The 12733-nt window shown below is 46.1% G+C and overlaps 1 protein-coding gene across 1 annotated transcript in view; it reads left to right on the top strand.

Moving 5' to 3' along the window:
• The window catches only part of LOC117523857 (PDZ domain-containing protein 7-like), a 46427-nt gene that overhangs the window by 10339 nt on the left and 23355 nt on the right, over nucleotides 1-12733 (top strand). The window contains exons 6-8 of the mRNA XM_034185469.1: nucleotides 734-794; nucleotides 5748-6260; nucleotides 11754-11909. Coding sequence (XP_034041360.1) covers nucleotides 734-794; nucleotides 5748-6260; nucleotides 11754-11909 — 730 coding nt within the window. The remainder of the gene's footprint in view (nucleotides 1-733; nucleotides 795-5747; nucleotides 6261-11753; nucleotides 11910-12733) is intronic.

Below are 12733 nucleotides of genomic sequence, written 5' to 3'. Positions count from 1 at the left end.
GGCCAGATGTGGCCCCTACTCCAGATGTTTGAGACCCCTGATCTAAACTCTGGTTTCAGATCAAACTTACTTTTTCAGCTGTTATTACAACAGAAAAGACACATTCCAACTTGAAGCAGTATTTCAAAGAAATGTGTGTCTGTGTTCCGTTTGACTGTGATGAGTGTAAAATGTGTAACAACAGTTCACTCCAACAGCTTCATGAAAAGCACACAGCTGGCTTTCTGCCCTCGACTTCCATATGTGTGTGTGTGTGTGTGTGTGTGTGTGTGTGTGTGTGTGTGTGTGTGTGTGTGTGTGTGTGTGTGTGTGTGTGTGTGTGTGTGTGTGAGACTTCACATGCATGCACGACACGTGACCCATCTTATATTGAGGTAGAGGGATTGTGCATGTGATTATGTGTTTGCTCTGCAGTGCACTGGGGCATGTGCGTCCTCTAACTTTGCCATGTGCTCATTTTACACCTCTGATCTCAGGTTCCATGTGTGAAAAACTGCCAGGGACAATGTTCATTATTCAAAGGCGGTCAGGGATCAGGTTATAATCAGCAGAAAGTCTAAATTTATGCATTCCTTCAGTCCTGCATGAGATCTTTCTGGGAGACAAAATCACACAGATTGAAGTAAACACTCACATCTGGTCATCAAGGAAATGTACTTCTTGTAACGCATATTCATGCCAAAGTGATGATGCTGACTATTTAGTGCTTATGATAACATTTTAATTTTAACAGGAAGCTGGACGGTACCCTGCATACAAGGAGATGGTGGCAGAATACGGATGGCTCGACAAATGTATGTTTTCTATATCTCACAATCTGATTTCACAAGAAACAGATACAGAATGTTAGAAGATAAAAAAACTGTACAAAAAATGTTTGGCACAATAAAAAAAAAAACAAGTGCAAAGTTTGCACAAACCTACGGCACCGTGGACAAACAGTGATAAGCTTACTGTTAACAAGTGATAGTTTTCTGCTGAAGGCTGTGGCAAAGTACAGTTCAGTGATTTTGACCTTTGTTCTTTTAACGAAGAAAGTCAATGTAGCTAACAAACATTACTGCCGCCTAACAGTACGTTAGGCGGCAGTCAGGCGAATACAACAAATATGTTACTAAATTAGACACAATACTCTGTAACACTGCTTTTGTTTAATGTTTGGAAATTTCAAATTTGGGCTTTTCCTCAAATGGCCACTAACAAACAACAACTACAAAAACAAGAAGCAGCATTCAGAGAGCACAACACCTGCACCTTACATGTTTGGCAAGTGTTCATGTAAGTTCATTCTTTGTGATTCAGTGATACCGTAATGTTTGGTTCTGTGTGACATTTGATTAATTCTGTTTAAAACTGAATCACTTTGTCCTTGACTAACACACAACCTGTCCACCATGTTTCATCCATATGGTCTCCAAGCTATTTGAGTTAAACATTTATAACCTTGAGTTTGACCATTCAAGGTCATCCAAAGCCAAAAGTCATGTGAAAGGTGATACATAACCTTAAGTTAGTATTTAATAGTAACCATAGGTGATTCTGTAATTTCTTGATATAATTATTGTAAAAATTCCATACTTGGGTCAAAGTAGGCCCAAATTAAAGTAAAAAATATAATGCAATGCTAAAATACCCTCAGCCATATGAGCATTGGTTTCCTCATTGTTTGCAGTTGTTTAATTGGTATCCCAGTGCAAAGTACGAGGTCTGTCAATAAAGTATAGGTCCTTTTTATTTTTTTCAAAAACTATATGGATTTCATTCATATGTTTTTACGTCAGACATGCTTGAACCCTCGTGCGCATGCGTGAGTTTTTCCACGCCTGTCGGTGACGTCATCCGCCTGTGAGCACTCCTTGTGGGAGGAGTTGTCCAGCCCTTCGTCGGAATTCCTTTGTCTGAGAAGTTGCTGAGAGACTGGTGCTTTGTTTGATCAAAATTTTTTATAAACCTGTGAGGCACATCGAAGTGGACACGGTTCGAAAAATTAAGCTGGTTTACGGTGAAAATTTTAACGGCTGATGAGAGATTTTGAGGTGATACTGTCGCTTTAAGGACTTCCCATGGAGCGAGACGTCGTGCAGCGGTCCCAGGTGCCGTCGTCAGCCTGTTTCAAGCTGAAAACCTCCACATTTCAGGCTCTATTGATCCAGGACATCGTGAGAGAACAGAGAAGTTTCAGAAGAAGTCGGTCTCAGCATTTTATCCGGATATTCCACTGTTAAAGGAGATTTGTTGTTGTGTGGGCCGCTGAAGAGGAGGTACTGCTGGCCCACCACCACTAGAGGGCGCCCTGCCTGGAGTGCGGGCTCCAGGCACCGGAGGGTGCTGCCGCCTTACAGGAGCAGCCAGGATGACAGCTGTCACCCATCACCGGAGACAGCTGATCCCAATCACTACGGAGGTATATCAGCAGGACGGCATCTCCACCTCATCTGCCGAGATATCGTTTCTACCAGAGAGGTAACGTATCAAAGCAAATAGAGTGCATCTTTTGGATTGAGCTAGTTTTTTGGATTACTGTTCCAACGAGAGGTGGAGGTACCTTTCCTGCTGTTCGGAGTCCTGGGTGCATACGCGCCCCCATCTAACTGTTCTTTGCTCCTCGCCAGCAGTACCAGGTCCGACACGCGGAGGCAGTGGCCACCTGGGAGTTCGGGACTTGGCGGCTCCAGTATTCCCGGGGTCCTGTGGCGGAGGAAGCCGTGTGGTTCCGGTCTTACCTTGGAGAGGCGTCTCCTATCTTCGAGCCTGCCCACACGACACTTTTGTGAATTGACTGTTGTCCATTGCTGTGATTGGTTGTATTCGTTGTGCACATTCACAACAGTAAAGCGTTGTTATTTTGACTTACTCCATTGTCCGTTCATTTGCGCCCCCTGTTGTGGGTCCGTGTTCCTACACTTTCCCAACATTTGTTTAATGAAAGACATATGGACGAATTGCAGCGTCGGCTCGCAGCCGCTGCGACGCTCCGCCACAGGAAAAACACCTCTGTTGGAAGCCTTAAGGACAAGTTGGAACATGCCCAACTGTTAAACAATTTCTCATATACTCACTCCACTGAAAGCCATCAAAAGCCGCCTGGATTTTACAAATGGTTATCAACACGGAGGTGTTTTTCCTGTGCCGCCGCACCGCGCCGGCTGCGTCCCGACGAGCGGACCCGTCTGCACGTCTTTCATTAAAAAAATCTCCTTTAACAGTGGAATATCCAGATAAAATGCTGAAACAGACTTCTTCTGAAACTTCTCTGTTCTCTCAAGACGTCTTGGATCAATAGAGCCTGAAATGTGGAGGTTTTCAGCTTGAAACAGGCTGGCGACGGCGCCTGAGAGCGCTGCGCGACGTCTTGCACCGTGGGAAGTCCTTAAAGCGACAGTATCACCTCAAAATCTCTCATCAGCCGTTAAAATTTTCACCGAAAACCAGCTTAATTTTTCGAACCGTGTCCACTTCGATGTGCCTTACAGGTTTAGAAAAAATTTTGATCAAACAAAGCGCCAGTCTCTCAGCAACTTCTCAGACAAAGGAATTCTGACTAGGGGCTGGACGACTCCTCCCACAAGGAGTGCTCATAGGCGAATGACTTCACCGACAGGCGTGGAAAAACTCACGCATGCGCACGAGGGTTCAAGCATGTCTGACGTAAAAACATATGAATGAAATCCATATAGTTTTTGAAAAAAATAAAAAGGACCTATACTTTATTGACAGCCCTCGTATATATACAGTTGTATGCAAAAGTTTGGGCACTCCTGATAATTTTCATGATTTTCCTTTATAAATCATTGGTTGTCTGGATCAGAAATTTCAGTTAAATATATCATATAGCAGATGAACACACTGATATTTGAGAAGTGAAATGAAGTTTCTAATATTTACAGAAAGTGTGCAATAATTATTTAAACAAAATTAGGCAGGTGCATAAATTTGGGCACCCCAACAGAAAAAATACATCAGTATTTAGTAGATCCTCCTTTGGCAGAAATAACAGCCTCTAAACACTTCCTAGCTTCCATTGAGAGTCTGGATTCTGGTTGAAGGTATTTTGGACCATTCTTCTTTACAAAACATCTCAGGTTTGTTGGTTTCCGAGCATGGACACCACACAAAATCACACCACAGATTGAGATGGCCATTCCAGAACATTGTACTTGTTCCTCTGCATGAATGCCTTAGTAGATTTTTAGCAGTGTTTAGGGTTGTTGTCTTGTTGAAAGATCCATTTCTGGCGCAACTGTTATGTGTCGGACGCAGCCCGGAGAACCGACCAGCATTTGAAGGACCCAGTATAAAATAAGCAGAGCACGGTACAAAGGATAACAGAGTTTAATAAACATAACAGTGATGTGATAAATATAAAAGTGCGCGGTCTGGCGTGGTGGATTGCGGTGCGCTCCCAGCAGCGCTCCCAGCAGCGCTAACGGTCCAGAGCCAGAACCAGTTCGGACCCCAGGACCCCGCCGACACCCCCCAGGTGGCCGCTACAAAACCGAGTCTGTGAATGAAGAAATCATCTTGTGAGTCCACACTCAACACACAGAGAGACCACTCAAAGGTGTACAAACAGCAAACACTTCCTGGCTTAATTACTAATCAGCTTCCCAACCTGCAGGCATGGAACATCCTGTTCACAAACTCACTGCAGTGGAAGCTAATTAAAACGACCAACATAACAGCTCAATACAATAAGGTGTGAGGGACACCACATTTACTGACTGTATAAATGTTAGTCACGAAATCTAACGTACCTCAGGAAGTGTGCTGACGAGCGTGAGACCTCACCCCCTCCTCTTTCACAGACCATGCATCAAACCTGGACGTTCTCTGCATCCACTGATGATGAGATGGCTCTTGAGACGACGATCTCACCCGTCTGGTCACAAGGTCGAGTCTCTGGCAAATACACACTGTGTACTCCAGTCTTAAATGCCACCATGTTCCAATCCATGTAGATGCACCACAGCTGTGAGTCCTGACGAGCCGCAGGTGATCAGCCTCAGGTGATCAGGGTGAGGTCCTGATAAACTCAGCTACACAGCCACTCAGTCCCAAATGCGCACCACCTGGGAGGAAAACCAAAAGACAGAAACAGAAGACACACAAAAGCCAGCCAGGCACGCCAGCCACAACAGCAACTTCAACTTTGTCACTGATTCATGAACATTGTTCTCTAACATTTCGCACTGGATTGTTTGAACAGCAAAATACACATCAGAATATGTTCTGATGTGTATTTTGCTTGTCTTGATGGTGTGTCCTTTTGTTGTTCTTGATGGCTTTTGATGGTGTGTCCAGTATACTGGACACACCATCATTTGTAGTCTCCAGAGATGTCAGACTTGCCTTTTTCCGATGTGATGTGAGTGGTTGTGACAGATTAATTCAGTGTGCTGAAACACAGCTCAGTTGTCTGGAGCAGAGCGTCTCTGCGGGAGTTTATGAGGACATTGAACCAATAGCCGTAAACAAAATAAATCCTGGATCATGTTCTCTCGTAAAAGCTGAGGAGCTTAAGAGGATGTGAGGCCAGACAGGTTTTGTTTCAAACAAGGTGTCCAACATAAGGAGGAAGATTACTTTTGCAAACTGTATTCGCAGTGTAAATGTTGTACGTTCATGAGTGAGTTGTGTTCAGTCGTAGCAGCTGTTCTGTTACATAACACATTGTACTTGTTGCTTTAAGTTAGTAACTACATCCTACCCCTTTTTCTATTTTATTTCTTTGTCTTTTTTTCCTACAGCAGCCAATGGGGCTCCTCCACCCTCATCCCAAGGATCAGACTCGACCTCCTCTGTGTCCTCGTTGTCCTCTGGCACCCCTCTCGGCTCTGTCAGTGGTCTCTCCCAGCTTCTTTTTCCTCCTGTCTTTGGCCCCGAAATGGTAGACGTTGCCTTATCCACAGAATCCCAACATCCATCCAGCATCGAAAGAACCACTGACACCGCCATACAGACTGACCCTCAACCCCCAACCTACACAGAGTACCTCTCCCTTAATGGTTCCAACCACGACAGGCTGGAAACCACTCGGTCTGTGGGCGCCACAGTGCTGCTGAAGGACACAGTTGTTCGTGGGAAAGGTGAAGGACAGAGAGAAGCAAGAGTCACAGGTGAAAGAAGGCAGGTCCAGACAAGGACAATGCCATCAGGAGACCAGGAAGTCTTCAAACAGTCCCCGAAGACAGCTGTGCTGTTGGACCTGAGCAGACCACAAAGGCCAATCAGACGTTCCCAGAGTCACATTACTGTGTCAGGTGAGATCTGCAAGCTCAGGTGGTGGAGTTCATGATATATATATGTTTTTAGTTCCACACTGGAGCCCAGATGTCTGAAGGTTTGTAACCTGTCAATCCTCCTATTTGGAAATGCTTGTCTGTGCGGCATATCCAACTCTGTAGGACCTATACTGTCTTTGACCTGTGGAGTCCAGCAACTTAGGTGCCTTTGTAGCAAGCAAAGGTTTACTGACCTTGACTTCGTGGATGATGCTGTGAACTTTGCAGAATCAGTGGATATCCTGATTGCAGCCCTTGAAATGCTGAGTGAGGAGATGGAGAGTCTGGGTTTGTGGTTGTCTCAAATCAAGCTTAAGATCCAGGCTTTCAGTGACTTCCTGGACTCAGCCGTCACAAGTGCATATGTATGTGGTAAATGTGCCAATATTGATGAATGATTCACTTATCTTGGCAGTGACATTTATGTCTTTGGCTCCTTGGTTTTTGACAACAAAAGATGACTGGGAAAATTTTATGTAGTCAAGAGGTTCCTGGACAGAAAAGTTTGGTGTTACCAACAGATTTGCAGGGAACGAAGGTCAAAGTCTTTAGGGTCTCATGGTGCTTCCTGTCTTGCTGTATGGTTGTGAGACCTGGATTTCAATAAGTGACCTAAGGTGATGACTGGATTCCTTTGCCATTATGTCTCTTCTGAGGATGCTTGGGTACCATTTTTACCTGAGGTCATCATCAAATATGGCCATTGGGTATTGCGATGGTTTTGGGTCCGTCTGTCCATCGGTCTGTGCTCAGCATAAGTCCAGTCCCATTACTGCCACAGTCTTCAAATTCGCAGGGAACATTCTTGGGATGCAGACTTTGGACAAATTCAAAGATGGCTAACCTTGACATACAAGGTCAAAAAGTCACATTCTGTTTCAATCTGTTCCGTTTTGTTTTTGAGTGGCGGGGGTGACAGCCAATCAGAGTAGAGCTGCACCGTGACATCAGTGTCTCCCTAATAATGGTCTGCCCTGCCTTCACTGCGCATCCGTTATTTCTGTGGGTCAGATCACCAATTATCACCGCGTTTCTGCTTCAAACTGCACTCCAGTCATCATCTATCTCAGCGACAGATATCTGAAGCTGTTATACAGCAATCATTTCCACATAAATTCAACATTATTCCGTAATAAAAGACGGAAGAAGCGATCAGAGGGCAGCAGCCAGAAGAGCTGGTGCTGCTGCTGTGTTCACTGCGCCTCTGTCATTTCAAAGCGTCAGTAGCGACTCACCGATTATCACCTCGTTTCTGCTTAAAACGGCCTTGTTTCTGCTTTAAAGTGACTTTAGAATGATTTAAGAGGTTTTTACCTTGTTATCTGATGGTTAATAATCACATTATTCCCTTTGATCAGTTTAGGTATAGAGACTCAGTCTCAGATGAGCTGCTGTCGTACCAAATGACGCATGCGCAGTGAAGGCAGGACAGAATTTTTTTGGGGGGGGTGGACCGTTCAGTCTGCGACACGGGACAAATCTCCAAAACCTGTGTGATGTGTTAATATACATGTCCCTCATATATTATGTAAAAGCTAGCGAGAAATACTAAACTAAATACTAACTTCTAAAACTGAAAATGGCATTTTTGGAACCTAATAACACCTTTCAACTTATTTACAACTCATTTCGCGGATGTTAGCATGGTGACATCACAGGCTGGTAGCTAGCTGCAAAACTCCATTTCTTTTGTGTGTAAATATAACCTCTTTGTCATATATTATGTAAAAGCTAGTGAGAAATAAACACTTCTAAAACTGAAAATGCTGTTTTTGTAACATGATAACACCTCTGGAGTCATTTACAAGACATTTTGAGGTGTTAGCATGCAAGCTAACTTCTGCTAATGCAAAGCTAACTTCCTATGGAGTTAAATTTATCTCATTAATACCCACAAATGCACAGAGGGTGATCAACAAATATTCCTTCATTTGCAAAACTTCCGCTCTTGTCAAAAGCTCATGTACACGCACATGTAAGGCCTCCTGCAGATGCCCTTAAAACGTAAATATTGTTTAAATATTGTTATGATTGACTGATTGAAAGGCTTAATTGAACATGTACAAATTGTACATAAGACAACAGGATCTTAATAATTAATTAAACAACTGCAAATTATAAAGAACACAAGGCTCATACGGCCGAGGGCATTTTAGCATACTTATACCATAAGTACTTTTTACTTCTGTACTACTGGCATTGTGAGGGAATGTCAGCTATGACAATAATACCATGTGGCATGCTTCTCTGGGAGAGATCTAGCGTATTGGTGCCTCAGTGTTGGAGACCCTAGTCACCAAGCTGTAGCAGAATGATGGCTACTGTGGTGAAGATGGGATGAAAGGGTGGCTGTCTGGATGGTTGCTTTCCAGGACCCAAGGCAGATCTGGATGAAGTGCAGCAGCAGAACATGCTCCCAGATCTGGCCTGTAGGTCTATAGATACCAAACAGCATGTGGATACTATTTGGGGTAGTGTGTGTTAGGCACCAAAATCAAACTACATTGATCTTTGTGGGCCATATTTCCTATTCTGTAGGTCTGGAATTTGTTGTGTTTGAGTAAATAGCCAATCCACAGTCAGAGCTGTCTGAGTTCCACGGCCACAGCGAAGCTCTGTAAACGTGAGTAAGGTACTGTGTAATAAAATCCATCAGAACTTTCAGAGAGTTCTCCTTGACGTGAATGATTCCTCATTCCATGAATCACTCCAGGACTTAACAAGAACAACCAGAGTCTTCTCTACTGACTTAAACCCCAGACAGAACTTGCCCCGGAGTGTAAAGTTAAAAAATAAATCACTGCTGCCCACTTGCTGTACCTCTGTAAGAGCGTACGGAGCGTTCACCTGAGCCGCTGCTCGTCTGTTGAGTTATTAGCCTTTTTTTTCCCAATTCATCCAACTCTCATTTATATGTTCCGAGCTGACTGGATGTTTGTAAGCTGGGCCGGGGACCGCCGGCGGTCTGCATGGGTCTTCGCCCTCGTCCGGGCCTTTAACAAGGCAGAACGGGTGGAGCGCCACACCCGACGGCACTTCCGCAGGTGGGCCTGGACCGAGGGCACACCGACCTCTCCCTCCACCACGGGAAACAATGGGGGCTGATACCCCAAACACACCTCAAATGGGGATTGGCCGGTGGCAGAAGACACCTGGCTGTTATGCGGATACTCGATCCAGGCCAGATGTTCACTCCAGGCCGTCGGGTGTGCAGACGTCACACAGCGCAGGGCTTGCTCCAATTCCTGATTGGCCCGTTCTGCCTGTCCATTGGTCTGCGGGTGATACCCGGACGAGAGGCTCACAGTGGCCCCCAGTTCCCGACAGAAGCTCCTCCAGACGTGTGAGGAAAACTGGGGACCACGATCAGAGACGATGTCGGTAGGTATCCCATGCAGACGGACGACGTGGTGGACCAGGAGGTCTGCAGTCTCCTGGGCCGTGGGGAGCTTCGGGAGGGCCACGAAGTGGGCTGCCTTGGAGAATCGGTCCACTATCGTGAAGATGGTCATCATGCCCTGGGACGTCGGGAGGCCCGTGACAAAATCCAGACCGATGTGGGACCAGGGGCGATGAGGCACAGGAAGTGGCTGAAGACGTCCCTGTGCCTTCTGGTGCCTTCGTCCCATTCCCGACGGCGTTCCTCCAACCGATTGTCTAGCCGTATAACGAGATCGATAAGCCCATCTAAATCCCGCGGTTCATCCTTAGCCACCAGGTGCTCCTTCAGGACCGACGACAGTCCGTTTATGAAGGCGGTGCGGAGCGCAGCGTTATTCCAGCCGGATCTCGCAGCCGCAATGCGGAAGTCGACTGCATAAGCGGCTGCGCTCCGACGCCCCTGTCGCATTGACAGCAGCACTGTCGAAGCGGTCTTTCCTCTATTAGGGTGATCAAACACTGTTTTGAACTCCCTCACAAACCCAGCGTACGTGAGAAGGAGCCGTGAATTTTGCTCCCAAAGCGCCGTAGCCCAAGCGCGTGCCTCTCCTCGAAGCAGGTTAATCACATAAGCTACTTTACTAGCATCAGACGCGTACATTACGGGACGTTGTGCAAAGACGAGCGAACACTGCATAAGAAAGTCCGCGCACGTCTCCACACAACCCCCGTACGGCTCTGGGGGGCTTATGTATGCTTCAGGGGATGGTGGGAGGGGTCGTTGAATGACCAGTGGAACGTCGATATCCTGCACAGGGTTGGCAGGAGGAGAAGCTGCAGCAGCGCCCTGAGCGCGCGCTTCCACCTGTGCGGTGAGAGCCTCCATCCTGCGGTTAAGGATGACGTTTTGCTCGGTCATCTGATCCAACCGAGCAGTAAAGGCGGTGAGGATTTGCTGCAACTCACCAATCACGCCTCCTGCAGACGCCTGTGCACCCTGCTCTTCCATTGGCTGTTCAACAGCCAGGTGACGCCCCTCAGGATCCATGACGCTGGCCGAGATATCCTGTTGTGAAAGTGTGGTGACACGGACCCACAACAGGGGGCGTAAATGAACAGACAATGGAGGAAGTCAAATATGAACACTTTACTGTTGTGAATAGCACAACTCAACACAGCAGATTACAGAATATGTACAAAAATCAATCAACAAAGGTGTCGTGTGGGCAGGCTCGAGGATAGAAGACGTCTGTCCTGAGAAGAACCGGAACCACACGATTTCCTCCGCCACCGAACCTGGAAAATACTGGAGCCGCCAAGTTCCGAGTCCCCAGGTGGCCACCATCTCCGCGTGTCGGATCTGGTACTGCTGGCGAGGAGCAGAAACAATCAGATGTGGGTGTATGAACACCCAGTAACACTTGTGGTGGATATTCCACCTCCACCTCTCATTCAGAAAGCTGGCACGTGCAGTTGTAAGTGTATTTATCAAACGTTGGGGTGAGAAGGCGTCAGTCCCAACTCAGCCTCAGCGACAAGCACTCACAGAAACCCAACTGCAAAAGTAGCACAAGCAAAAATATTGTCTGTAACGGACAATCACAACGGCTGAGAATTTACCTCCTTAGGTAGATGATATCTCGACAACGAGGTGGAGATGACATCCGGTCTTTATGGAGTGAGAAGATGAAGTGTAGATGGGTGACAGCTGTCAAGAGATAATGAGTGACAGCTGTCACCCCCGGCTGTGTCCGTGGCGGCAGCGCCCTCTTGTGCCTGAAGCCCGCACTTCAGGCAGGGCGCCCTCTGGTGGTGGGCCAGCAGTACCTCCTCTTCTGGCGGCCCACACAACAGTAGCATTACAAAGACTGATAAATTCCAGTCTCATCAGCAAGTGCAGACAAGCAGAAGGTCTGACTTCTAGTATAATTTGTCACCGTTGCATAATGTCAACACAATGTAGCTGAGAAAATACTTACATGATCCTTACAGATGCTAAATCCGGTTATTGCAGACAGTAGGCATATGTTGATTTAGATAAACTGAGCCAGGATTGTGCACACTAATTTGTTTCCTGCTTTTCCCTTTTAGAGGACAGAGAGAAGAAGAAGAGAAAAGAGAAAGAGAAGACCACAGGAGAGAGCCGAAGCAGCCTGCGGCGCTCCAAAACCTTTGTCAACTTGCTGTTTAAGAGAGACCGGAAAGAGAAGAGCCGCTCCAAATCGCCATCCCGCCACAATGACAGAGGTGAGGACTTTGTAGCTGGGCGACCTATCTGTAGACCTGGGTTTGATTCCTGGTCATGCTGCCAGTCTGTATTCTTGGACAGACACTTCATCTGCATTGTGTCAGTCCACCTAGCAGTCAGTAGTCATGGTTGGGGAAGGAGATTGTGACTGACTGGTATTCCATCAGAGTTGGAGTCTGAGACCCTTATCTGGCTCCACACTACAGTATCCAAATTCAAGTTTATTACCTCCGCCAAGGAGGTTATGTTTTCGGTCACGTCTGTTTGTTTGTTGGTTGGTTGGTTGGTTGGTTTGTTAGCAGGATTACTCAAAAAATAAATAATTTGTTGTGTTTTGAATAAATGTGTGTGGAAAATTATTTTCCGCTTTACTTTAAAGCTACTTTTACTTTACTTTACCTTTCTTATTTCTGATTGTAAACCTGTATTACACTTATAAAACACAACTATAGCATATATATTTTGAAAGTACAGGTTGTTCTGAAAAAAGAGACAATAAACTTGATTGTGGGATGCAGGGAGAGCTGTAACAGCAATAATAAAACATTTATGCCAGGCGGGTGAACTGTCCAAAAAATGCCCTCGGACCCCAGAGGGTTAACCACTGAATCTGAAACATGACGGTAGATGTGTGAAACGACGTGGAATAAGTCTCTTTGCCAAAGGGTATTCCATGTGACACCAGTGACCCTATGGCCTTGGCAGAGGTTTGCACTCTCAGAGTGCTTCTAGTTTGCTATATTTCCATCCATATACAGGTGAACTCTGTTAACTTGTGCGAGTTGGGGTCCACAAAATAGGACTGCGAGTTACCTGAAATCGT

This window comes from Thalassophryne amazonica, chromosome 13 (genome assembly GCF_902500255.1).
Source record: "Thalassophryne amazonica chromosome 13, fThaAma1.1, whole genome shotgun sequence".
NCBI lineage: Eukaryota > Metazoa > Chordata > Actinopteri > Batrachoidiformes > Batrachoididae > Thalassophryne > Thalassophryne amazonica.
This window is presented reverse-complemented; position numbering and strand designations above follow the sequence as displayed.